This window comes from Aspergillus nidulans, chromosome VI (genome assembly GCF_000011425.1).
Source record: "Aspergillus nidulans FGSC A4 chromosome VI".
NCBI lineage: Eukaryota > Fungi > Ascomycota > Eurotiomycetes > Eurotiales > Aspergillaceae > Aspergillus > Aspergillus nidulans.
The window spans coordinates 1,400,639-1,426,546 of NC_066262.1; the positions used below are offsets into that span (position 1 = coordinate 1,400,639).

The following is a 25,908-nucleotide window of genomic DNA, read 5'->3' on the forward strand; positions in this document are numbered from 1 at the left end:
TCTACGTGATGAGAATGCGACCTCGATCTGTGAGTTCTGCCAGTATGCGACCGGGGCAGACTATGCGAGGACATTCAATCTGCAGGAGAGATATTATGGGTGGAGAGATGTAGGTCGCTCGTCCCCTGCTTTAGCTTCTGGGTGGTATGCTGATCGATATCCCTAGACGGGGATCACGGCGCTGTTCTGCATTACGTCGTACATGGCTGTTTTTGTGATGATGAAGTTAAGGTCGAAGAAGACGAAGGAGGCTCGATCAGAATGAATCCATTGATTCTTTATTCGCGGGTCATATCTGAGATGGATTTGCCAGTGACAACCTACGCTTGCTGATCGCTTGCTTCGCAAGCGACTTGACTAATATATATGGGATAGATGGACTGTTTGCCCATGTCTGCGAATGGAATGCCATATACGTCGGCTATTGTTATAATATACCGAGCTCGAAATAGACTATTGAACCATCAATACAATACATGAATCCTTGAGACCCTTCCGCACAGTAGCCAGATTCCTGTTGCACTCTTTCCGCCACTGCTGGTAAGGTATATTATCGGGACAACCTTGCGAATGATAATACTGGGCATGCTGGCTATAACATCGCAACGCCATCGCACGACGCAATTAGTTCCTCTCCTTGGGCGCAAAGCTATTCACGACTGAAATTCCCTAAACCGGCTCGGGCTTCACCCTCTCCGCCAGGAGAACTAAGCTCCTCATTGATAGTATAAAGAATTCTAGTTCCCCAACAACACAGCCATCCATGCTTTGCTCCACCAAGAGATGCGGCAGGCCTCAAGACGCAATCAGGATTGCGTTGCTGGGCCAGGTCCGTCACACTACCCAACGTGAACATTATAGGCGCAAGCAAGAACCTCGAAATAAAGCCTACAGAAACCTACACTGCGCCTACCTAACGGTCATACAACTGCGCCTGACTCGGCTTGGTCGGGCCTTTCTGGGCCGCCCAGTTGAAAGGCTGGGATCTATATCAACGCCCGCCTTTTCAGATTGCGCACTATGGTGGGTATACGGTGCCTGACAAGCAAACTTGAAATAGATTGATTGCCTTCATCGTCACCCAGTCCGCAATTTTCAAAGCATTCTAATTCCGGTCCGATGTCGCTGCCGATCTTTTTCCCATTCGGTAGAGCGCCGACGCTTTAGGGCTCGCTACTTATGAACGCTTAATGAACGCCAGCCGATTTATCCACCATAGAGTAACTGACAAGCTTCGTAGCCTGTTTTATCCGAGGCATAATACAACCGCCGAGTTCTTCAGCAGTTGCAGATAGAGATAGTTCGTTTTAAGCGAGAGGCGTCGTGGCCGCTGGTTGGTGGAGACAAAGTATATCTCAAACAGGGGATTCTTCAACCTCAAACACGGCTCGCAGGTTGGCAAGACGCTAGGGCGTTATCGACTCTGGAATAGTCAGGTAGACGGACATATATAAATTGGTCATTTTCTCAATGTCTGCTGTCTCCCCAGTGAGCAACAACCTAGCTTCATTGACTGAAGTCTACCCTCCCTTTCACTCACAATTGCGCTGGTCGCTTCCGTTCACTTATTGATCCCATTCATTATCCATTTCTTTTCACCTTCCCAGTCCCTTTACAGAGAAAAAATGTCCCGCCTTGTCTCCTTTGCTTCTCTCCTGGCGGCTGTTAACGCCCACGGCTACGTCCAGAATATCGTCGTCAATGGCGTCTACTATTCTGGATGGGAAATCAATACTTATCCGTACATGACCGATCCTCCAGTCGTTGCGGCGTGGCAGATTCCCAACAGCAATGGTCCTGTTGATGTGTCAAACGGCTACACTACTGAGGATATCATCTGTAACTTGAACGCCACGAACGCGGCCGGATACGTCGAGGTTGCTGCTGGAGACAAGATCAACCTGCAGTGGTCAGCCTGGCCCGATACTCATCACGGTAATTCCTGCCCAAGCCCGATATTGGCGTATGATATACTGATACCTCCGTCTAAAGGTCCTGTGATCTCCTACCTCGCCGATTGCGGCGACGACTGCACGACCGTCGACAAGACAACGCTCGAGTTTTTCAAGATCGACGCCGTCGGCCTCGTCGACGACTCTACCGTCCCTGGTACCTGGGGTGACGATGAGCTCATCGAGAACAACAACTCCTGGATGGTCGAGATCCCCACCTCCATCGCGCCGGGTAACTACGTCCTGCGCCACGAGATCATCGCCCTTCACAGCGCCGGCACTGAGGGCGGCGCCCAGAACTACCCACAATGCTTCAACCTGAAGGTTACAGGCTCTGGCACGGATTCCCCGGCCGGCACGCTCGGTACAGAGCTCTACAACCTAGATGACCCCGGTATCCTGGTCAATATCTACGCCAGCCTGTCGACTTATGTTATCCCCGGCCCGACGCTGTACAGCGGAGCTACGAGCATTGCCCAGGCTACCTCTGCCATCACGGCTACCGGCTCAGCGACTTCTGGCGCTGGGGGTGCTGCTGCTACCGGTAGCAGTGCCGCTACGACAACCGCTGCTGCTGCCTCTACTACCGCCACCCCGACGACAGCCGCTGCGCAGACAGCTAAGTCCGCCTCTGCGCCTTCGTCTGCGGCCACTGGTTCTGTCCCTGCTGCCCCTACAACTGCAACTGTCAGCACAACGACATCCATTGCCACCAGCGTCGGTACCACCCTCACCCGCACGACCCTGGCCACCACGACTACGGCCGCAGCCGCTGAGCCTTCTGCGTCGGCTCCTGCGCCCAGCGGCAACAGTGCTAGTGGTTCTAACCCCTTGTACGCTCAGTGCGGCGGCCTCAACTTCAAGGGAGCGTCTGGATGCGTCGCCGGTGCTACCTGCAAGAAGATGAACCCCTACTACTCGCAGTGTGTCTCTGCGTAGGCAGCTAAGTATAGTGGGTATCATAACGCTGCTTGTGAAAAGACACCTGTGTATTATCAAACACTCTCTTGAATGTGGATCACATTTTTTTGGCTTCATATTTTTAGATCTCAAATGTGTATATTGTAGTTGAAGTAAGCCGATCTTAGGGTAACACAAGTATACCTCACCGTAGGCATGGATGATATATAAAACTGCATGTCTGTCCAAACTGATCTATCATACCGCAATTGGCCAGTCGTCGGTCGACGGAATGGAAGAGACGATGAACAAGGAAGTTGCATGCTCATTCAATACTTCAACCCCCTTTTTGCCAGCTAGGAATGACCATGTCCCTTTCCCTCTTCACGCCTAGCCAACCCTGTACTTCGTACTGAGCGATGTCAACGCTACCGGTTCTCCCCATCCGATGGCTATGCAATACCGGCCTGTAACATGAAGATGCAGATGCCACATACGTATCTTGATCGAATATCTACAAGCCTGAGTAGGCCACCAACATACGCCTGTTCCGCGCCAAGCTGATACTCAACATGACAATGAGATGATAGAATGTCAGCTTCATCCAAGAGATAAGTCCAGACAGTGCAAGGAAGGCGCGCATCGCATAGTTCTCAGCCCGAGAGCTATATCATACTGATATCCGGCGGGATACGCCCGAATATAGCAAACGCAGCAAGCAAATCAAGCGTATTCTCCCCTTACGCTTCCTCGAGCGCGCCTCAATTCAAGTGACAATCATTAGCGAAACGTTCAAACGATGTGCGATGTGAGTCACTTCCGCACGAGCTTCATCGGCGCATATGACCGGGTCTACATTGAGGAGATGGAGTCTTCAATTGCCAGGCAAACATCTTAAATAGAATGTTTACCGTTTGTCTCGTGCTAGCATCGACCACCGGGAAATAGCAGCAAGCACCAGCGTTTCGATTCGATTAAAAGCCACGCATGACAACTTGGATAACGGCGGACTCGAAATCGGACATGGCTTCGGTCGCGGCCTTAACAGCCCGGCTGATCCTCCGCAAAACTGATTGTACTCTCTCGCCAAGCTGAGATCCGGGGTTGAGGTTCAGCAGGGGATGAGGCTGAAAAAGGTCGTCATTTGGGTTGTATTGGAAGAATCCGGGTAGGCACCTGCAGCACAGCGCTACGCGAATGAGGCCCTGCGTATATATTTAATCTGGCTGCACCCTTATGAGAAAGGCATACCTATGACAGAGTTGTCATTTCAGTCTTCACCAGCCGGATCGTGCAGCTATCGCCTTCACCAACGATACTTCTACAACATGCTGTCAAGACGTATCAGAAGGCGACTCCTTCCAAAGCCCCCTACAAGCGGACGCAACAAAAGAGAGCGATCGTCCGGGGCTGCAAATGCGGGTAGTTACGGTGCGGTTTAATTTACCGGGGCTACCGCGACTCGATCACGGCGTTGTCATTTTCGAACCGGATCCAGTACCTGGATTTGGAGCCTGTCGGCGTCACGACGCAAAAGGGCTGTATCCTAAGCTGAAGGTTTGTCCTCGTCTATACTGACGGTACCGGGTAGTTTCAAAAAGTTGGCGGGATAGGGACCAATATCCTGTGCGCACGCAGGATCCGACGCCGAAACGAGCGACCCGTTCAACCTGGATTTCGGGCGCTCGCCCACCTACCGCGTCTTTCAACGTAGTCGAATACATTGAAGACCCAAATTATCACCACGATCAGCTCTGGCCTGAAGGCGGCTTACTCCACTCGCTTCTCCTGTCGAAGACTTTATCGTTCTCTGCACCCGACCGCTGTACTCCACTGGGCCTCTGGAGGTGAACATTATCGACGCGCTCATGACCCCGAGCTCATGCCAAGCGGCTGGTGATCGAAGGCGCCGAGGCAGAGGTTTCATAGCAACGTTTGCCAGTCCTGCTTTCTTCAATTCCATACTGTGAATGTGTATAGGAGAAAAATGACGACGGCGTGTGAATCTCTATTGGATCTCGTGCAGTTTACGGACAATTCCGTACTGAGACACCTATACTACGAGAACATCCTCTCGACCGAACAGGGAAGCCAGTCTATAACGTTGGTAGGCAAGTCTGGTACGGTATAAACTGCCTGCCATCCCGCGCGAGGGGCGAAAGAAGGAAACCGCAGGCGCGACAGTCATGAGCATCGCGAGCCGGAGAGCTGCCGACCATCTACCGGGGCTATGCGCTCGCCGGTAGAGATTCGTATACGGCATTGTCGACCGGCGCCTTTCTTCGTGAGGCCTTGCCAAGACAGATATTGCGGCAACCAGTATATTAGTCAGAACCTACCTCTCCAAAGGGGTTAGCCCTTTTCGGCTTAGAGGCATGTTCAATATATTGAGACACCAGATCACGTGCTGGAGCAGAGCCAAAGCCGCATACCCCTGCCGAAGCGATTCGTTCCTGATGGAACGGGCGACGGTAAAGCGCAGAATGTTGCTGATTGTAGTGCTTGACGGGAGACCGACACGTTGTACCTGGTCTGCCTCCGTGAGGTTGCGCGGGCAGAGTGCGATCATGCCATTGGGATGGGGCACATGGTGTCCCTTGCACGTGATCATATTAGTAGCAACACATGTGGATTCAAGGTCGAGTCAAAGTATCGCAGTGGCCGGTGCAGAGTACTCTACAGATGAAGATATCAGACAGAGCTGAGACAAAATCATGCGAGCTGCGCCAATTTTGAACTGAATAATTAAATAAATTAGATGAATGATCAATCAAATAATGAATACTCGAATCATACGATGTAGTTGATCAGCAGTGGGTGACTGACGTACGAGGAAAAGGCGGTGTACCGGAAGACCGGAACCGATTAATCCGAAGCGCGGTCGCCGGGACGCGACACTCTCGACGCCCGGTCGGCGTCAACTCGGATTCCACGCGTGTGCGATCATCACCTCCATCTCCACCTCCGCCTACAGCACGGCCGATCTCCAGCCAGCTCCTGGACCATGGCGATGGCCCCCGTCAAGTTCACCAAGCCCCCCGACTTGTCTGGCCGCACTCCGATCTATCGCCTCAGCAAAACGGTCCCTCCGCCGGCTCCGGCGCCCCAGCCGAGCGCCAGTCCCCAATTCGTCAACAAGGGCAGTCAGGCACATACCTCCCACTACCAACCGCCGTACCCTCCTCACCCTCCTCCCTTCAATATTCCCCATACCGTATCACCGGCTTCGCAGCCCGGTCCGCAGCCGCAGTCCACACCACAAGATAACAAGGAAAATGCATTCGCGCACACACCGCAGAGCCTCGATTCCCCCGCGCAAGGGTCGCCGCCCATGACCAAACGTCGCGGGAGGAAGCTGCAGGAGAACGAGACGCTCATCTTGGTCAACTGCTGCTTGGAATATCAGAGCTTGTACAATGATAATCCACAGCGGTTCTGGTACTGCGTCGCGACGAGCCTCAAACGGCAGATCAAGCGCAATTTCTCGTCGCACTCGTGTCGCCAAATCGTCGAGGAACTGGTCGTCGAGCGCCGCGAGCGCCGACGGGATGTTGCGGCGGGGAAGGTTAAAGAGCAACCGCTGACCGAGCTTGTGCTTGCAACGGACAAGTGGATCTCGTTCATGGACACGGCGTCTGGAGGTACCATCGCGTCTCCGGCGCCGCTGATGAAACGGGCGGCCCTAGATATCCCGGATGACTCGAACGCGAAGCGACCCAAACCGCACGAACCCGCGCCCTCCGTCCCACCGCCAGCCGTATCGCAACCGCAGCCATTATCGCAACCACCGTCGCAACCACCGTCACAGCCGATGCCGTTATCAATGCCGGTCGCCCAGCCCATGCCTCCGTATACGCCGTACCCGAACGCCGGACTGACGATGCCCAGCGGGCCTACAATCGCGGCCGAGTTTCAGACCTTAAAGGTAGATATCCGGAGCTTGCGGATGGACGTGCAGGGGTTGAGGCGGGAAATGGTCGAGGTGCGACAAGAGTTGAACACCAAGCTGGACTTGATTCTGCAGGCGCTGCAACAGGTCAAGGCGCAGACTGAGGCAAAGGAAACATGACAGGGAGTCGACTCGCGATAAGAGTACACTCCACTTCTTATCCATTTATCATCGCCCGGATATACGCCCGGTTATACGGCGGCAGACGTTCGAGAACGACGAGGCAGCCCGCTCGCCTCGTCCCTCATCACCCCCCGCGCAGCGGAATGCCGCCGGACCGATCATACAGGACTCCGCGACGGAGCCAATATAGGACGCTGGCTATGTACCAGGATAGGTGGATCTTCATAATTAGCATCTGTACTACTCGGCATGTCATTGCAGTATTGACAGGCACTCAGTGCTGACCGGACCGTCCGCACCGTTGACCAATCCAACAATCTGTAACGGTCCGGATGTTTTGCCCGATTGAATCTCCCTCCACACTAAAGCACTCCCTAGCACTCCCTAGCACACCCACTCCCTAGCCCTGTCTTGCATAGAAGGCTGTAACGTGCCTGTTGATCACACGTCTTGGGATATTGGCCCGTAAATGTCCCGGCCTCCTCCCAAATGATCGTCGCCGGCACTCGGCTCATTTAACGTTTGCGTATGAAGACATCGATCATCGGGATACTTCCGTCCCAGAACCCTAAAAGCCTAGATAAATACTCCAACCCCGCCGGAGAGGACTAAGCTTCTTGACAACTCTCCAAATCAGCACCGCTTGACTCGCCATGCGCTCAACTCAGGCACTCGCCCTAGCCCTCGCCCTTGTCCCGTTGGCTTCGGCCATCAATATCATCTCGTCTAATGACGACGGGTGGGCGGAGATCAATATTAGGCAGCTGTTCAGCACCCTGACGTCTGCTGGTCATTCGGTCGTCCTGTCCGCCCCAGCAGAGAACAAGTCCGGCTCTGGCATGTCTGCCTGGGACTTGACCCGCCAGAAGACACCAGCTAACCAAACCAGGTTCGACCGACGAGGCCCCTTCTAACAGAACGGATCCGTGCCAATTCGACAGCTGCCCAGCTGACAGTGGTTCCTACGGGTCCAATGAAACAGACCCGCGCCTTAATTGGGTGAATTCGTACCCCGTCACCTCCATCGCGTACGGCATCGACACTCTGTCGCCGCAATTCTTCGACGGACCGCCTGACCTCGCCGTTTCCGGGCCCAACGTCGGCAGCAACCTCGGTCTTGCAGTCTATATCGCTGGAACAGTTGGCGCTGCAAACTATGCCGCCACTACTGGTGGGATTCCTGCGATCGCGTTTTCAGGGGCAGACGGGTCTTCCACGGCGTGGGATGCCGAAGTGCCCGCCTACAGCAGCATCTACGCAGAACTCGCGGCAAAGGTAGTTGAGCGAGTCGTGAGCGGGGGCACGCCGTACCTCCCCGATGATGTTTGGCTGAATGTCAACTTCCCGAGCGTCGAGGGGTGCAACACCGCCAACGACTTTAGCTTCGTCCTTTCCCGGATTCTTACGGCACTTCCGCTGGTTACGGATGATGATGTTGAGACATGCGGGTCGACTCGCCTGCCAACGGAGAATGATGTTGTGGACACGGACGGATGCTATGTTAGTATCTCGGTGGGGGCCGCTGATAAGTCAGATGCGGATGCAACGTTGCAGGGGATTGTGCTGGAAAAATTGGGTGATTTGTTGACTTGCTTGCCGTAGGCTAGTGCGCATGCACGCTATTATCGCCTTAGCATGTGCCATTGACAGGCTAGTTTCGACATAGCAGGCACGGGGTCGCGAGCCATCGCCAGACTGGGCTGTTCTCCTGCGGAGTAGTTACCTTGACAGTTAGGGTTAATATCGGGTTTTCTCCGTTGGATCTGCATGCTTCAGGCACGTTTCCACCGGTCTCCTTGGCATGGTCATTTCACTGGCCTTGTCCACGCGTTCCTCGACTAGTTTCGTAGTTTGCAGACTTAATTAGGCTTGACTGCCGTGATCGACAGTTTACCTCTCCACTACCCCCTGCGAAACCGAGATTGAGAAAGCTGATGAACTCAACCGCGGCCGACATTCTGGCATCCTATATAAATAATCCAACCCTTGCCCATAGCAGCTCCTTGTCTCGCAATATTTAGCTAGCCCTGGACAAACCTAGGTCTACTGAAAAATGGTCTCCCGCACTCTCCTCGCGTCGCTCGCTGCCTCTGCAGCTGCCATCCCTTTAACCCCCAATGCGGGCCTCCTCACCCGCGATGTAATCGACCACGACGCAGTCGTCGGTTTCGACGAGACCGTCCCCGACTCTAAAATTGGAGACATGTACCTTGCCTACAAGCCCTATCTCAAAGTCGTGAGCGGCTGCGTGCCATTCCCCGCGGTTGATGCTGAAGGTGCGTCCCCGTCATCCCTATCCAGTCCCCGCTCATAAGCATATGATGCTGACCATGGCAAGCGTAGGCAACACAAGCGGCGGCCTCCAACCCTCTGGCGGTTCCTCCGACGGATGCGACAGCTCCACCGGCCAAGTCTACGCCCGCTCAACCATGACCGACGGCACGGATAGCACCTACGGCCCCGCGATTATGTACAGCTGGTATATGCCGAAAGACGAGCCATCGACGGGCCTCGGCCACCGCCATGACTGGGAAGGCGTAATCGTCTGGCTCTCCTCATCCTCCTCCACGTCCGCAGACAACATCCTCGCCGTCTGCCCGTCTGCCCACGGAGACTGGAACTGCAGCACCGACGGTTTCACGCTGACGGACAGTACGCATCCGCTCATCCAGTACTATAATGTTTGGCCAGTTAATCATCAGCTTGGGCTTACGAGTACCGTTGGAGGCACTCAGCCGCTGATTGCATGGGAGAGCTTGACGGATGCGGCCCAGAATGCGCTGCAGACTACAGACTTTGGGGACGCGACAGTGCCGTTCAAAGACTCCACGTTCTCAGCGAATCTGGGGGAGGCGACGTACTAGAGGTCTCAGTTACCGTCGAGGTGAGTTCGAGGTGAGCTTTAGGTAATCTTGAGGTGAGTGGTGGAGAAGTGGATGAAGGATGTTTTTAGTAGCAAGTAGGAATGAGGTTTGAGTATGGGCATTATGGTACGGTGGCTAGGTTAGTTGTTTGCATGGAGACGTAGCTGGTATACAGACCATATCAAAGATGAGTTCCTGTCTCCGTTCATATTTCGCGGCGACATAAAGTCTACAACCCTGTTGAAAGCTTTAAGATGCATAAGCATCTTATTTATCCGCGAACGCCAGATAATAGAGAGCTTGCTTTACAAATGACCTGCTGAAGGCGCAGATGAGGAGACTGAGTCAAAAGTGGCGGGTGCGATGTACGCCTCGTGTCGGGCTGAGCCGACACATTTACTGGAAGATGCGAGGATGCTATAGAAATACCCGCTGAAGGAACTAACCAGAATCTCATTCTATGGATGCCGTGCATAGTCGACGCTTTTCGACGCTTCCGTCGACAAAGATGATATCACGGGCACGTAACCCAATGGAACCCAACCTCGGATCGTGGTAAGCTTCTCTGGCTTGTCTGGTGGGGAAGAAATAAATAGGCAGTGTATTCAAGGCAACGTCACTGCTCGTATTCGCAGTCTCCAGATAGACGAGGAGCTCTCTCGATTGGTGGTCCTTTCGTCCAATCTGAGCCCTAACTCTAAGACATACACACATGTCCCGTGGAAGATTCTGTCAGGACTACACCTCACTCGCCTTTGTCCTCAGCGTTTACTTTACCTGGTATGCTGCGGTTATCTCGTGTTGGTCCACCTACTCGGCAGTTCCTCTTGTCAAGATGATGCTGCTCCTCGTATTCAGAGATCATCTGCAGTACGACCGCCAATGGGGTCGACAGGGCTGAGACACCGAACATCTTTCCTTTAATGGGTCGAGCTGATATAAAGACATCCTCCCCCTTCTCTCGCCATCCGAAGAGTATCTGTCGTTAGCATCGACCGAGTCACTGTCTATCATCAGAGCACATCATCGCTGTCTCCTGATCTCAACGTCTCCTGATCTCAACATGCACTTCTCTAAGGCATCCATTGCCATCGCGCTCCAGCTGGGCCTGGGCTGTATGCAGACACCCTACTCCCAGTATCCTTACCTACCGTATCCTAAACTAACATCCAACCGGTCCCATTAGACGCCGGCCTCACGTCCGCCGCCGGATGTGGTGAATTCGATGCCTGCATCGGGACCGAGCACTGCGTGACCAAGACGTTCACCACGCCCGTCTCAACCGTCGTTGCCACCTGCGTGCCTACCCCGACCTGTATCGGCGTTTATGGTGAGCAGCACGAGTCTCCTTGAATATCCTATGTAATGATGTCGACTTACTAAGCGGCGAACAGGCGACTGCACCTCGGGCACCAGCCCGATCTGTTGTTCGGGATACTGTGCGGCCAGCAAATGCCGGAGCACGGATAGTGACTGGCCCAACTGCTCAGAGGATCTGGGACCATGTATCGCGGACGAGAATTGCTGCTATGGAAATAAGTGCGTTGAAGGGCTTTGTGTACGTGGTTAAATGGGTAGCTGTGTTGTTGCGCTGCCATGGTTTTCCTATAGGGGTTGCTCGTCTCAGTAGTTGTTGCCAATCCAAGCATATCTTACTACCTTTGGTTATCTGAACATGCCTTTGCTTGAGCTGGCCGTTGTGGGAAGGTCGACTGCATGAATGCAGCCTGTATTCCAGCAAATGATTGGGCACCATATATCTGCACTGTTGAACAGAACATATCCTTTGACTGTCCTCGCAACGCAATGAGCATCTAGGCTTTGTAGCCCTTTATTCGGATAATGGAAGCAAATGTGATATCATGACTCTTCCAGCTGATAATCTTATGGAGTAGGAAAGAAACAAGTCCCTGAAATCATGGTATGGACTGTCGGGCATGGCGTCCCGTTACAAAATTGAACTTGGGTATAACGTAAGAGAGGAATGATTAGAGAAACGGTGACTTGCCAGTTCCATGCACCTGAAAGACAGTCAAAGCAAGCTAGGTCTAGGGGCAATTTGCCCTCACCACTCTGCAAACTTTTCTAGATAGAGTCTAAAGTTCTAGCCAACTGCCAAACCAGATGTAACTTGCTCACTTCATGCAAAAGGACCCGCCACTCACCGCACGACTGTAAGGGGTTAAAGGCGTGCTTGGGTCTTAACTTGGTAGAATATACTTTATCTTACATCTGCCCCTTGACCACAGTCAGCTAAGCAGTTACAATCAGGCAAGGATCTTTGGGCTCCTCCTTCCCACAGCGGTAGGATCTGCAACTGATAAATGGAGGGCAGATAGTAGAAAACATGCGTATAACGGTTGAAGGGTTCCATAGCCAGGGCTAAAACACCAGTCGCATTAATCCCCATTCAGCGCCCGCTTACCGATGGAACCAGCACATCTAGTCTCATGGTATACGGCAACCGCATTTAGCACTCAAAGGAAAGGTCCAAGGATAGTCCCTTGTAGCGACTTGGCTTCGGCCGATGGGAAACTGGGGTAGATGGATGCCGATTTCGGCTGGACATAGCGCCTCAACCTCGGCCAGATACCCCATGGAAGAAGCGCCGGCACAGGTGCATTCGCTTAGCTTGCAGTCGACTGTTACTTGAAATTTGACCGACGAGCTGTCGAAGTTTCACGATGTCGTCTAATTCCAGGCCCCAGACACCACGTGGGCGCATGTAGAGTTGCATCCTGACTCATTCTGGCAATACCCACACCAAAAGAGCCAACCTGTGTCCGAGTTCAGAAGTCTGCCTTACTGCGACTCGGAAACACGCGTCTTTCCAGAAAAAAAGTGAGGGATTTTCGTTCAGTCTTCGACGGCCAAGCTGATCAGAATAAGGAGGTGGGCCAGGAGTGCCCGAGAGCCACGACGCCGAGTCACATCCTTATGATGAACGAGGTCATGATCATCACGACTGGCCTCACAAACTTGCATGCCTTGTACTCGGCGCCTTGGAGCCCCATTTTTTGCCGGGATCCGGGGGAGATGAGTGGCGTACCGGGCTGGGCGCCGAGAATGCCGAGACCCCCGGGGGTGCCGAGACTCGGGACTGGGCTGACGTCGCTGTTTCCGGGGTGGTAGTTCTATCTGTATGGTTTCCAATTCTAAAGAGGCTTCTGAGGTCCCTTTGGACGGTTGCGGGGGCTTGGATCGCGAGACTCATCCCAGACTGCTCTCCGCCACCATTTATTTTGCGCCCTCGGCAAACCTTGGCACTAGGGGTATAGGACTGCTTTTGGACTTGGAGGTATCAGCGAAGCTGGGCAGGTTACAACTGGCAGCAGGAATGGGCGTTCGTGCTTGGTGTGGTCTGCGAATGAACCCGAGCCTGAAGTCCAGGCACTACCATAGGAAACCCACCTCCATAAGAGCATGGCCCGAGTTAGTATATGCCGAGACGAGGCCGCGACACTAATAGTCAGCCCATCTGCAGACCGAGATATCCAAGACCCGCATTGAGGCCGTCCTCTGTGCTCCTGAGCTCTTGGCTGCGCCCGACGGGGAAGTATGACGCGCAACGAGAGCACTGTTGGTTGCGGCGAAAGACCATCGAATACGCGGGGAGAGTGGCGTCGGCATCAGCGCTCACTGTAACCCTGCCATCTGGATCTCTTTAACTTCTGGAGTGGGGGCTGAAGCGTCTTTTGCTCTGGCCATGAAGGCTGGTCGTTAAAAGGACGTTTGAACCCACTCCCCACGGGGTGTCGGTTCCTCTCATTTGCTTATAGCCTCATACCAAGCCCCTCGTAATCACGTGGACCCAGCCTGTTCCTACGCTAGATTCTCTATAATCATCGCCATGGGTAAGAAGGATGAGGATATCGGCGTGGAGGCTCCAGTCCAGGACTCCTACCATATCGAGTCGTCCAACTCCAGCGACATGGGCAAGAAGGATGGCGAGGTTGCGCGGGAATGGGCGCACGACATCAAGCAAGGCGATGAAGAGGCGGCCTTGAAGACGAAGCTGCATAACCCCTTGGCTGTTTTGACGCGCGAGCAGTTGCTGAAAGATGTCGAGCAGTTCGCTAGAGAGAAAGGTCTCGAGCACATCCTCCCCGACCTTCGGAAAGGCGCTCTGGTGGCACAGAACCCCAAAATATTTGAAGATATTCCAGACTTGAGCGAGGAGGACAAGAACCATCTCCGCAGGGAAAAAACGCACCGTTGGCATCAGCCGTTTATGATGTACTTTATGACCAGTAAGTCCTTTCCTGCTCGTTCTACCGACGACCAATGACCATTGATTAACTGGAGATAGTACTCTGCGCCGGCTCGTACGTTGTCTTACCCCTTTCATCATTTATATATTCATTATCACTAATGATGGGATCTTTTTAAAGAGCCATCGTCCAAGGAATGGATCAAACTGCCGTCAACGGAGCGCAGGAGTAAGACTGGTTTCACAGCGTTCGCGTATATTGCTGACGACAATCTTAGGTATTACTTCCCTGAATTTGGCGTCACCAACACCTGGCTCCAGGGTCTTATTAACGGTGCTCCGTACCTTTGCTCATGCCTGGTTGGATGCTGGACAACCGCACCTCTGAACCGCTACTTTGGCCGCCGCGGGTGCATCTTTATATCGTGCTTCATCTCCTTCGCAGCCACGTTCTGGATGTGCGCCGCCCACACGTGGTGGAACCTCTGTTTGTCCTCCTGTTGAACTTGCGAAGGCAGATGCTGATTGGTGTCTACAGTGCTCGGCAGATTCATGCTCGGTCTCGCGGTGGGTGCAAAGTCTACCACGACGCCGGTCTATGCATCGGAGTGCGCTCCTACAGCTATCCGCGGTGCTCTTGCAATGCAGTGGCAGACATGGACTGCTTTTGGAATCATGCTGGGTGAGTGCTCCTCGATGACGTTGGGGTGGAATTAAGATGTTGACTGTATTAGGTTATATCTCGTCTGTAGCGTTCATGAATGTCCAGAGTGACACGCTCCAAGGCCTCAATTGGAGATTGATGTTTGGAGTCACCGCTATCCCGTCAGTATCTCTGCAGAGACCCGGTTTCATCTCTTCTCTGGTCCTAACGTTCACAGGCCCATGCTTGTGTGTGCCCAGGTCTACTTCTGCCCCGAGTCGCCCAGGTGGTATATGATCCGGAATCGTTACCACGCTGCATACGATGCCCTCTGCAAGCTGCGTCCATCGAAGTTCCAAGCGGCGCGGGACCTCTACTACATCCATGCAGCACTGCAAGTTGAGGAGAAACTCCGTGAGGGCAAACAGCTCTGGCGGGAGATGTTCACCGTCCCGAGAAACCGACGTGCAGCACAGTCTTCCTTCTTCGTCATGTTCATGCAGCAGGTACACTCAGAATTCCACTGGGCAACTCGAAATGCAGCGGAATTCGGCTAACAGGCACAGTTCTGCGGCGTCAACGCCATCATGTATTACTCCTCGTCCATGTTCACCGACGCAGGGTTCAGCCGAGAAAACGCGCTCCTTGTATCCCTGGGCTGTGGGATAACGAACTGGCTTTTCGCCGTACCGGCTATCTACACAATCGACACGTTCGGGCGACGGAACCTCCTCCTCACCACTTTCCCCTTCATGGCTCTCTTCCTCTTCTGGACGGGCTTCTCGTTCTACATCGAGGGCGAGCAGACTCGCACCGCCATGGTGGCAACGGGGATTTACCTGTTCATGATCGTCTACTCGCCAGGGGAAGGCCCAGTGCCATTCACATACTCTGCTGAGGCATTCGTAAGCAACCTTCCTCAGCTCACCCTCTAGAACAGATCCCACTGACATCCGATCAGCCTCTCTACATCCGCGACGTCGGCATGTCCTTCGCAACGGCCACGACATGGGGCTTCAACTTCATCGTCAGTCTGACCTGGCTCTCGTTGAGAGACGCATTTACGCCGCAGGGTGCATTTGCGTGGTACGCTGCCTGGAACATATTTGGCTGGATAACAGCATACTTTTGTCTGCCGGAGACAAAGGCACTCTCCCTCGAAGAACTGGACCAGGTGTTCTCTGTGCCCACGACGCAGCATGCGAAGCACTATGCGGAGATGTTGCCCTGGTACTTTAAGAAGTGGATCCTCAGACAGGATGTCGAGCCGCAGAAGCAGCTCTATGAGTACCACTAAGCTGGTGGGTAAGGCAATGAAAGGGTATGCGTTGCAAGGGTTGTCAGCGTAAGCTTCAACTTCAGCTATGGTGTTGCGAATCCTCGTTCTGTTGGTTTTAAGACGGCGAGGATGGTGCCGATTTTGGGGCCAGTATAATCATGTATGCTAAGTTCAATCCGCTAAGATACCTGATAATTGGAATCCTGTTCGTCTTCGTTATTGTCTTCAGAGAGTTACTCTCAGTGGACATAATATACATGCATATCTCTACTTGCCTTTATCTAGTTGCGTATAGTAACACGGTATAGCCTATCACAACCATGCTCCGGGGGTAAAACACGACTGTCTCAAGCTCTAGTTGAGTCAAGTATCCTGTCGAAAGCTTACTGTATCCTAGCGCCCTAAGCCATGGTAACTTTAGCAGTAATAGTGACAGCACGAGTTGCCGCAAATACGTAGATCACGAGGCTGCGTCTATCCACTTCCGTCCAGACCCCTGCCAAGCATAGACTATGGGCGTTTATGCTGAAGTATAAGCATTCATTGTGCTATACTTGATGGTTGTTTGGAAAGGGGAAAAAACGCCTCTCTGAAGGGGCCCGTGGCCATCAAGGACTCATGTATAGTTTACCCACATTGATTATCCCTCTATGTAGCAGATGACGAAAAGCTTCCTTTATAAATTTTTCCCTTAATAGGTGTCTATGTTTGGTTTTCCAAGTGTCGCCGATTTCGGCTTCCGCCGTAATATGATATACAGTCTGGCCCCTTTACACGGTGATGCAGCGACCCGGGGTGTCATACGCTCTAGATAAGCTTGGCTATGGCATGAGAGTACCGCTTATGAAGCTTAGGCAGAACGTGATATGAGCTTGAGAGGAAAGCTGTTACAGTCCTGCACCATATCTGGCACATTGTCATCCTGTTGTCAGGAACAAAAAAAAAAGGGCTGCTCATTGGTCATATAAATAGACTGCTATGAATTGTCTACTTATTAAGCAATTAGCTTCAAACATATAGGCTCTATATTTAGGACGAACGAGTATATAAGTGAACCACAACAGACATTGTGACATGGCCAGTCAATCTGCCCCTCTCAGTGCGAGTCATGGAATCCAGATTCAATATTCATTTGTACTCCGAAGTAGTTATCGCATTACAGTGGTCTTGCAATCATGATCACCCTCAGCTAAGGCTGCAAGCGCCCATCCGCGATCGTATTGGCGCCATATCCTAGATGCCCTAAACTCGCTAGCTTGGGGGCCGTATTCTTGTCCAGCCTGTCGATTGGCAAAGCTAGCTCACGGCCCGTACATGATCCGTTAGAGGGGACAGGTTTGTGGGTGGTCATCACGTTAGAGATATAATAAGTACCTGTGGTGTCTGCGGTACCTTGCTCACCAATTTCTCGCTCGCTCCGCCGCGCCGCAGCCAACACCCATGCCTCCAGGTCACCCAAGCACCAGTAGCAAGAATGAGGAGGGATTTAAGCCTGGAAACGACGGAGCTCACAACCTTGCGCCAAGATAGCGAGCTCCGCTCTCCAGCATCCGGCAGTTATCACGATCCGGATGCAGATCGCACGTGTGGGGAAATACTGGGACTAGGGGGATGGAAAGCGACCCTGTACCTGGGGTCGGCCACCTCGTTTACAGTCCTGATTCTAAATCTGGTCATGGTTTGCTGGGCGAGCTTCCGTCATTCCGACCAGGACCAGAGAGTGCTCTACTCGGGCAATTGCGACCGCACGAAGGAACTTGGGACGTGCGTGCATTTGTTGATCAACGTGCTCAGTACGCTTTTGCTGAGCGCGAGTAATTTTGGAATGGTATGATGGCCTTGGATTGTCACACAATGCATGAGAGTATTGACAGGTGGCACGGTAGCAATGCCTCAGCGCTCCCACGCGCAAGGATATCGATCGCGCGCACGCAGATAACGAGTGGCTTGATATTGGAGTTCACAGTATACGCAACCTACGGAGAATACCGCGATTTCGAATGCTGCTCTGGCTCAGTCTAGCCCTAACCTCTGTTCCGCTCCATCTGTTGTGCGTCGCCCCTTCTCCCGCGGTACTGGATAGCCAGGACTCACCTGAACAGCTATAACTCCACTGTCTATTCGAGCCTCTCCGCCAACTCCTATGATGTGTACATTGGAAACTCCAGTTTTACCTCGCTCACGCCAGCCGACGTCGCGAACGTATATGATCCCGGCTGGAACGGAACAGAGCATTATGCATCCGCACCAAGGCTGGTGCGCATGGCAGCTGAGCTAGAGAGGCTCTCGCCGGAGGATTGCATCTCAACGTACGAAACCACTTTTCTGTCCAAGTACGCCAGCGTCGTCTTGGTCAGCGAGACCTTCAATGGGAGTACAAATGTGCCGGCAGTAGATACGGCAGTGATCTACGTCGACACCGCGCGCATCCCTGGAATGGGGGAGTACACAGAGACGGTGCCGTACAAATGGATATGCCACGATAAGCTCGATAAGCTCTATGACGATTACTATTGTACTGGCAGCGTTGGCAAGGTCAAGTCGGGCGATGAATGGGTAGTGGGCGGATACAAGATTGACTATTGCCTGGCCGAGCGCACAGCCGAGAAGTGCACGCTCGAGTACAGCCTGCCGTTGGCAATTGTCGTTATCTGCGTGAATTTCGTCAAGGCTCTGCTGATCTGTCTGGCCCCATCTCTGCTCGGAGACGGACCGCTGCTGACTATTGGGGATGGGATTGGCTCTTTTCTGCGGTCGCCGGATGAGACGACTCAAGGGAATTGTCTTCTGACGAGAGAGATCGTGGCCGAAAGAACTGGGCAGGATTCCCGGGTGCAATGTCAGTCGAGAGTCCAAAAGGCAACGAGATACTGCATCCGTAGATTGCGCGGTATTGGCATTCCAATGTCCGACAAACTTGACGGGTGGGCATACTCTGCTGGCCCTACCAAAGAGCCTGGCGAGTCCGAAATCAAGCCGCTGCGGTATTCTGTGATGCCAAAACGCCGCTGGACATCTCTGTCTAGGGCTCGCTGGGTCACCTGTCTCCTCGTGTGCGTCACTCGTCTGCCTTCCTAGATACATCAACCATACTAACAGTGGCAGATACATGGCATCGACAGCTGTTTGCGTCGGCCTGCTGTCTCGCGGACTTGCTTCCATGGTAAACACTGAGGGCGTGTGGACGTCTGGGCTCGCCGTTATTTCCTCGCAGACCTTGATCGAGTCACTCTATTGGCCTCGTGATCTAATCGCGAACGTCCTCATTGCCAACACCCCACAACTGATCTACTCTGGAATCTACTTCATGTCCAATAGCATCCTCACCAATATGGCATTGTCCGGCGAATGGGTTAATTTCTCGCTTCACCGAAAGGGACTCCGCGTTTCGTCAAAGCCTCAAGGCCATCAGCGCCGAACGCACTTTCTATCATTACCTTTCCGCTTCGGCGTTCCCCTTATCATTGTCTCAGCGTTATTGCACTGGCTCATGTCCCAGAGTCTGTATCTCGTGCGGATCATCGCCTACAGCGACCCCCAGACACGAAATGCTGATTATGATACCATAACCCTCGGGTATTCGCCACCGGCCATTGTGATCGGCCTTTGTGTGGGAATGCTACTGCCAGCGGGTCTGGTGCTTTTTGGATGTGGGAGGTTTCAGTCTGGCATGCCGGTTGCAGGGAGCTGCAGCATGGCTATTGCTGCGGCGTGTCACCCCAGGGGTCAGACGGATGAAGATAGAGCGAACCTGGAGTATCAGCGGCTGAAGTGGGGAGTCGAGGCGTATCAGAACGGAGAGATGTGGCATTGTGCGTTCTCGAATAGGAAAGTTATGAAGCCTGAGGATGGAATGGAATACCAGTGAGCTACAAACTTCTCTTTCGTTCATCCCTGCTCAACACATCCTGCGTTCAATGCGATAAGCGCCCTGCCTGCGTGGGGAGGATCCGTGTGTGCCGACAACACACATGCCAGGCTGCTCGTCACAGAAGAATTGGCCAGTGTGCTCTGGTCTGACGCAACCTTGCAGCCCTAAAGTTGGTTCGAGTCTCGTCGTCTCGCAGTCTGGGACTTGGTTAGAGCAGGGTAGCATCGGCCAGAGTCAGGGTGAACCTTATGTCTGACATTCATCGATTTTCTTCATGGCAGGTCTGCCGCCAGAAAATTCCGGTATGTCAGAACAGTCGTGTAGGCATACCCCGGGCGCTATTGAGGATGTGGTTGTCAGTCATTGGACTGTCTGGTCCATGTGACCACTAGGCTAGGTACTGACGCACATGTCATGATCAATGGATATCACCCGCTTCACCCTCTTATTCACGTGCTTCCAATAGAGAGATAGAGTAAAAGGCTTATTTCACAGATTGGGATTTCCACTGCAGTGTGACGATCCATTCTGGACGGGCCGGGACGTCAGACTCTGGTTGATAAAAAAGACCTTCAGTCAGAACAGATTCATAAGGAAGATTATTATGATTTTACCCCCTTTGCCCTGCTCTCCTCCAATAACAGTTGAATGTCAAATTCTCAAATTCCTTTTCTCTCAGCTGGGATTTCAGCTGCAGAAACCGTTGCCGGTCTAATCGGTCCACGCTTGACCGACAGACCGGGCACCGGAACGCCTATGCTGCAACTCCTTACTGAAACCCTGTAAGCTGCGCGTTCTGTTGGCAAGCTGGGAATATATTGTGGTGCCGTGATGCGGCTATCAGTATAAAGCTGGCCCAGCCTAACCCGGCACTCTCAAAACATGGAGAACATCACATTCTTCCTTCTCACCCCATCCCTCAGCCATCCTGGTCTTGCTTCATCCACCACACCTTAACATAACCATGTCGAAGGCTTCAAAGAAACCCAGAAAGTCGGGGGCGTCCAGGGATGAAACCGAGGCGTTAGCTGATTACCTCGCGAGACTTGCTCCGTTCGTCGATGACGGCGAGAACCCAACCGCTACTAGGACCGCCAGACGTGCACTCCGGCATTATACAGTTGAGCGGCAGAACTTCTTGTTCTCCCTGGGCCTCGACTCAAACATGAGCTTTCCGCAAGCACTGAATCGCGCGGTGAATATCGTCCATCAGCTGGACGATGACCTGGATGAAGCCAGAAAGGAGATCGAGGAGTTAGCCCAAAATGTGAGCGAGTTGGTGAAGAAGAACGACGAACTGCAAACTACGAATTCCGTCCTAGAGGATGCCCATGATACCCTTGCACAGGATAAGAAAGACATCGAAATGGTGGCAACGAATCGAGAACGTCAGTTGGATACCGAATGCGCTGAAACGAACAAATTTCGAGAGAAATACTACGTAGTCGCCGAAGAACTCCTCCGCCGGGACAAAGAAAGATATGAGGCAAAAGCCTTGTGAGACGCCCCTGATCATGATTTCCTAGCAACCATATTCGCTAATACTCCCCGTTTCTCTAGGGTCGAGAAATTCAATGAACTATGGACCGACATATTTAAAGGATGGGAAGACGTCTGTGGGAGCCGCGCGGACCGTCGGTTCAAATACGGCGTCTCGGGCGTCTGGAAGCACCTCTGCGACAATATATGGTGCCCTGATATGCCGCTCCCCAGCAACAAGGCCGCGGACTTGATACGTCGTTATTGTCCGCCGGTGGCCGGGCACAAGAATGCTGACTTTCAAACGCGAGTGCGCGGCATCGTTGACCAGGCCGGTGATCTTCGCAATGAGCTGGAGAATAGCCAGTTTACAGTGCATATCAACCCTGCCCTTGTGCGTCTTGAGCAAGACCCGTATCTCTCACCTACGGTCGTCATTTTCACAAGCTTCGGCTTTGCTGAGTCCCTCGGGTATTGCAACGTGCCCGGAACGCATCCAGAGGCTAACTCCAGGGATGCTGCTGTGTAATGCACCATGGGTCTTTCGAGGTCTAAATTCCTCATTATGTCGATTATCGTCCAAGCACTGCAAAATGACTTTATAGCATATTCTAGTAGAACGTGTACCTTGAGGTTTTTTTTTTTTTAATAAAAAGGGGCTAACAACAATCAAATCTCACTAAATGCTAGAACTATGTACTTTGACAGGCTGTACCACAAGACAAAAATAAAAATAAAAATATTAGGAAAGTGAAAAGGGAATGACGAAACAGAAAAATATAAATATAAAATTGAAACTTAATAAATTAAGTATCATCAATCAGGTGCGTCTTCTTAGTCTTGCCGCGGTGATGATGCTGTTTGCCAAAGCAGTATATTCGGCTTGGCCTTTCTCAACTGGTATCATAGCCCTAGGCAGAGAGCCGCCACAGTACCAGTGCCAATATCCGTCATGGTCATGTTCTGGTGCGTTCATACTATTCCCGTCATATTCGTCTGTCGCTCATTCATACACCCTTCATTTGATGAGCACCTTCAGACTTCAACAACAGTGAACATTCAACATCCTTTAACATCATCCAATCCGGCTGTGACTTTGTACAGCTCCATTCGCGTCTTATTTGTTACAAGTGGTGCTTTTGGCTGAAAATTGCCCACCGCGCACCCAGTCACGAGTGTGGCCTATAGATCTCGAGTAGGGCTGCCGCTGCCGGTAAGAGATGCCTGACTCCGCAGCGGTCAATGGCTTGTTCACGTACTTACAACTGGGCCAATTATAATGAAATTTCTAGCGCCTGCGCTTCATTTAAAATATATACAGCAAAGCTAGCCACAACACTTGGTCGCTTCCTCCTCGACCTTAGCCGCTGCAGGTCCCTGCGTCTGCCCCAGCACGACCTTATATTGCCCCCAGTCGAAGAAGAGTTTGCCCAAGAACGCACCGATAAAGATCGAGATGATCATGTACCCGTTGTAATACATCGCGATCAGCATGGTGATATATGCCACCCCGAACTGCGCTACATGCAGTACCGCCCGGATAATTTGCTGCAGCGGGCTCGCTCGGTAGGTGACCACACTGGCGGGCACACCGCACACCAGCGGGTCGTCAAGCTGCGCAATCGCATGCCGCTGAAACTGCCGCTGCAGGCTCTCTTCGTAATCCTTGGATACGCGCCGCAGGAACTCGAGCGCGACCCCCAGGAGCGCAACGCCGATGCAGGAGACGGCAAACATGCCTTTTGTAGTGACGTGCCATGTCGATGAAAGAAAGCATGAGTCGATCACTTTCCAGTTCCAGAGCATCTGGAGCGTTCCAAAAGATCGAATTAGCATGATCTCATTCGAGTATCAAGTCACGTGATACGACTTACCTCGACAGAGCAGGAAGCATTAGTCGCTGACGAGGACATATCCATGCCGGCCATGCGGGGGAGGAGCGTTGAGTGTGTGTGCTCCATCTTGTCGAATGTCTGGATACCCGGAAAGATGGCGATATCTGGCGGACGGTGGAGGAAGGCTGCAATGGGGAACCTGTGAAGAAAACCAGGTGCTTGAAGGCACTTATAGCCGATTGCCGTCCCGGCCTCGATCCCTGATTAGATTAAGTTCAGGGTGGAGCGATAAAGCAGACTTGAGCACATTTTGGGCTTGGCAGACGGTTTCAGCCAGTCACAGGACAGACAAAAGCCCTAATCTGCTCAATGTGGAGACTTTTCCACACCTGGTCTGATCCATGTTAATGAGGGTGGTGATGCTGCTTTGGGAAACGGGGACTGCTCTCAAAAATATAATGCGGTCGATCTCCCTGCTTTGACAGCTCGAGACGTTCCCAGCCCCGCCAGCGACCATGTCCAACCTCGACGCCGTCAAACGCCATATCCAGGACTTCTCGCAGGACTCTGAGCTCGAGTACCACTGGGGTTATGCGGCCCGCCAGGTCCCCTGCCTCAACGATGCGGGCGCTTGTGAGTATCTCGACGCCGTCTACCACGAGCATGACCTGGGCATGCTCTATACTTTCATCCTCTGGGCCGTCATCTGCGGCCTGCTCTTCCTCTTCGTCCTTGGACGAACCCTGTTCCCTCTGACGCGGGCCTCTGCCCCTGTCGACAGAACGCATTTCGCAGACTCACAGTCCTGCCAGAATGATAAAGCGCTTCTTGAAGACTCGCGGCCGCGCCAGAACGCTCCTTACCGGTTTGGTACCGCCATCAAGAGCATGACGCGGCGGTACCTGCTCCCAGAGAGCGGTTGCGCCTTCGTGTTTGGCCACACGACGCGGCTGCAGCTCCTTATCCTCGCCATCCTGATTGGCTACCTGACGGTCTTCACTTTTGTCGGCATCACCTACAAGACATGGATGAGCCCCGTCAAGGGCATGCCCGGCGTGTATAACACCCGCACCGGGCTCGGGCCCTGGTCGGACCGCATCGGCGTGCTCGCCTTCGCGCTCACGCCGCTCGCCGTCATGCTCTCCAGCCGAGAGTCCCTGCTCTCGCTCATCACTGGGATCCCCTACCACCATTTTATGTTCTTACACCGCTGGCTCGGCTATATCATCTACATCCAGTCGACGCTCCACACGATCGGCTGGACGATCATCGAGGGCAAGCTCTACCAGCCGCAGCCGTCGGCGTGGAACACCTGGGTTGCGCAGACGTACATTATCTGGGGCATTGTGGCGATGATCTTGCTCTCAGTCATGGTCGCCCTTAGCACCCCGTGGGGGATCCGGCTGACCGGGTACGAAGTCTTCCGCAAACTGCACTATGTTCTGGCGATGGTCTACATAGGCGCGTGCTGGGGCCACTGGGCGCAGCTCTACTGCTGGATGATCGCCTCGCTGGTCGTCTGGTTCCTCGACCGCGGTATCAGGCTAGCGCGCACATTCACGATGCACCACTTCAACACGCCAAACACCAGCCACGGGTTCGGCATGCACGTTCCCAATGCGCGCATGACGGTCTTCCAGCGCGCGCGCGACGGCGACATCGTCCGCCTCGAGCTCGAGCACAACCACGACGAGTGGCAGATCGGTCAGCATTTCTTTCTCTGCTTTCCCGCTCTGAGCGTCTGGCAGAGTCATCCGATGACGCCCGCCAGTGTGCCCGGGACGAACCCGCGGGGCCAGATTCATACCTATATCATCCGCGCCCGGAGCGGGATTACCAAGCGGCTCGCCCAGCTGGCGCAGACAGCTCAAGCAACCTCGGTGGTCTTGAACGGACCGTACGGCCAGTCGATTGTGGACGAGGACTTTTACCGTGACGACGAAATCAACGTCTTCTGTGTTGCAGGCGGAACCGGCGTGACCTTTGTCCTTTCTCTCCTGCTCAGGCTGGCGCAGCAGGCACAGCGCCGGGGCCTCCTTGAATTCGTCTGGGTCGTCCGTCGTAAGGACGACCTAGACTGGATCCAGCCGGAGCTGGAGACGCTGAAGAAGGCTGCTGCTGCAGTGCGAACTTTCCGCATTCGCATCTTCGTCACCAGAGGGGCTCACGATTCCACCGAACCGGTCGCAGCATTGGGAGACCCTTTCTCCAAGGAGGCAGACGCCGCCGTTAACTGCCAGACACCGTCTTCCCCCTCGACGCCATCAGTCTCGCCTCATGAACACCAGGACCCAACCCCAACTTCCACGTTCACCATCCACGCCCCTTCGTCGGCCGCCTCCTTAGCCAGCGGGGACAAAAACCACCCCGATCTCGCTGCGCAGGTGACGGACTTTGTCTCACGCACGGTATCCGGCCCAACGCGCGTCTTTGCTAGCGGCCCCCTCGGCATGATCCGTGATCTACGCAGCGCCGTTGCCTCGTGCAATGATCCGGGTAAGGTGTGGAAGGGTCAGGAGAGGTTTGATGTGCAGTTGGTGCATGATGATCGGTTGGAATTCTAGCTGGAAGCGGAGCTGGCTCTGCTTGGTTGAGATTCTCTGTATATATTGTAAGACCGAAATATACCCCACTTTATCTGTTTGTTCTAGTTTGAGCTTTGTAAGACAAATATAGATGTATTATAGCCCGGACTGGATTGTCCCCTAAACCAGTTTCGCAACAGCCTTGAATAAATCAAGGAGCAACGGCACACCAGGTAGTCATGTTAACCAGCCCGACTATGCAAAAGTACTCCTAATAT

General features: G+C 53.2%; 10 protein-coding genes across 10 annotated transcripts, besides 2 other annotated features; 9 read left to right on the forward strand and 1 right to left on the reverse strand.

Annotated features, from left to right (window-relative positions):
- Positions 1–3,553: part of a sequence feature (contig 1.231 764..5185(-1)) that runs on past the window's edge.
- ANIA_09524 (uncharacterized protein) lies at positions 1,626–2,891 on the forward strand (the record flags this gene model as incomplete). The annotated part of the gene is made up of 2 exons (XM_863813.1): positions 1,626–1,935; positions 1,993–2,891. 2 exons carry the CDS (start codon positions 1,626–1,628, stop codon positions 2,889–2,891), a joined length of 1,209 nt encoding a protein of 402 aa, XP_868906.1.
- Positions 3,554–25,908: part of a sequence feature (contig 1.53 1316..51172(-1)) that runs on past the window's edge.
- ANIA_03213 (protein bnfA) lies at positions 5,857–6,921 on the forward strand (the record flags this gene model as incomplete). Its single annotated transcript, XM_655725.1, has 1 exon — positions 5,857–6,921. The coding sequence occupies one exon, from the start codon at positions 5,857–5,859 to the stop codon at positions 6,919–6,921; it is 1,065 nt and encodes a 354-aa protein (XP_660817.1).
- ANIA_03212 (5'/3'-nucleotidase SurE) lies at positions 7,578–8,526 on the forward strand (the record flags this gene model as incomplete). The annotated part of the gene is made up of 2 exons (XM_655724.1): positions 7,578–7,813; positions 7,866–8,526. 2 exons carry the CDS (start codon positions 7,578–7,580, stop codon positions 8,524–8,526), a joined length of 897 nt encoding a protein of 298 aa, XP_660816.1.
- On the forward strand, positions 8,978–9,788 carry ANIA_03211 (NPP1 family protein; the record flags this gene model as incomplete). Its single annotated transcript, XM_655723.1, has 2 exons — positions 8,978–9,200; positions 9,268–9,788. The coding sequence occupies 2 exons, from the start codon at positions 8,978–8,980 to the stop codon at positions 9,786–9,788; spliced, it is 744 nt and encodes a 247-aa protein (XP_660815.1).
- On the forward strand, positions 10,772–11,430 carry ANIA_11378 (uncharacterized protein). Its single transcript, XM_050612519.1, has 3 exons — positions 10,772–10,903; positions 10,975–11,118; positions 11,183–11,430. Exons 1-3 carry the CDS (start codon positions 10,852–10,854, stop codon positions 11,356–11,358), a joined length of 372 nt encoding a protein of 123 aa, XP_050468431.1. The 5' UTR covers positions 10,772–10,851; the 3' UTR covers positions 11,359–11,430.
- Positions 13,508–16,124, forward strand: ANIA_03210 (sugar porter family MFS transporter). The gene is made up of 7 exons (XM_050612520.1): positions 13,508–14,056; positions 14,180–14,485; positions 14,537–14,680; positions 14,733–14,823; positions 14,880–15,147; positions 15,208–15,546; positions 15,603–16,124. The coding sequence occupies exons 1-7, from the start codon at positions 13,639–13,641 to the stop codon at positions 15,936–15,938; spliced, it is 1,902 nt and encodes a 633-aa protein (XP_050468432.1). The 5' UTR covers positions 13,508–13,638; the 3' UTR covers positions 15,939–16,124.
- Positions 17,395–19,788, forward strand: ANIA_10386 (uncharacterized protein; the record flags this gene model as incomplete). Its single annotated transcript, XM_050612521.1, has 5 exons — positions 17,395–17,748; positions 17,807–17,970; positions 18,023–18,722; positions 18,876–18,973; positions 19,026–19,788. The coding sequence occupies 5 exons, from the start codon at positions 17,395–17,397 to the stop codon at positions 19,786–19,788; spliced, it is 2,079 nt and encodes a 692-aa protein (XP_050468433.1).
- ANIA_10385 (uncharacterized protein) lies at positions 20,691–21,992 on the forward strand. The gene is made up of 2 exons (XM_050612522.1): positions 20,691–21,288; positions 21,352–21,992. Exons 1-2 carry the CDS (start codon positions 20,756–20,758, stop codon positions 21,797–21,799), a joined length of 981 nt encoding a protein of 326 aa, XP_050468434.1. The 5' UTR covers positions 20,691–20,755; the 3' UTR covers positions 21,800–21,992.
- Positions 22,597–23,231, reverse strand: ANIA_03209 (copper transporter family protein; the record flags this gene model as incomplete). Its single annotated transcript, XM_655721.2, has 2 exons — positions 22,597–23,076; positions 23,145–23,231. 2 exons carry the CDS (start codon positions 23,229–23,231, stop codon positions 22,597–22,599), a joined length of 567 nt encoding a protein of 188 aa, XP_660813.2.
- ANIA_03208 (ferric reductase family protein) lies at positions 23,621–25,669 on the forward strand (the record flags this gene model as incomplete). The annotated part of the gene is made up of 1 exon (XM_655720.2): positions 23,621–25,669. One exon carries the CDS (start codon positions 23,621–23,623, stop codon positions 25,667–25,669), a length of 2,049 nt encoding a protein of 682 aa, XP_660812.2.

What these genes read in the sequence shown, in the direction of transcription:
- ANIA_11378 (XM_050612519.1), top strand. Translation starts at nt 10,852, where the DNA reads ATGCACTTCTCTAAGGCATCCATTGCCATCGCGCTCCAGCTGGGCCTG. An exon ending in GCTCCAGCTGGGCCTGGGCT is followed by an intron (nt 10,904 to 10,974) that starts GTATGCAGACAC and finishes CGGTCCCATTAG; the next exon opens with ACGCCGGCCTCACGTCCGCC. An exon ending in GACCTGTATCGGCGTTTATG is followed by an intron (nt 11,119 to 11,182) that starts GTGAGCAGCACG and finishes AGCGGCGAACAG; the next exon opens with GCGACTGCACCTCGGGCACC.
- ANIA_03210 (XM_050612520.1), top strand. Translation starts at nt 13,639, where the DNA reads ATGGGTAAGAAGGATGAGGATATCGGCGTGGAGGCTCCAGTCCAGGAC. An exon ending in CAGTAAGTCCTTTCCTGCTC is followed by an intron (nt 14,057 to 14,179) that starts GTTCTACCGACG and finishes ATCTTTTTAAAG; the next exon opens with AGCCATCGTCCAAGGAATGG. An exon ending in TGCTTTTGGAATCATGCTGG is followed by an intron (nt 14,681 to 14,732) that starts GTGAGTGCTCCT and finishes TGACTGTATTAG; the next exon opens with GTTATATCTCGTCTGTAGCG.
- ANIA_10385 (XM_050612522.1), top strand. Translation starts at nt 20,756, where the DNA reads ATGTCGAAGGCTTCAAAGAAACCCAGAAAGTCGGGGGCGTCCAGGGAT. An exon ending in AGATATGAGGCAAAAGCCTT is followed by an intron (nt 21,289 to 21,351) that starts GTGAGACGCCCC and finishes CCGTTTCTCTAG; the next exon opens with GGTCGAGAAATTCAATGAAC.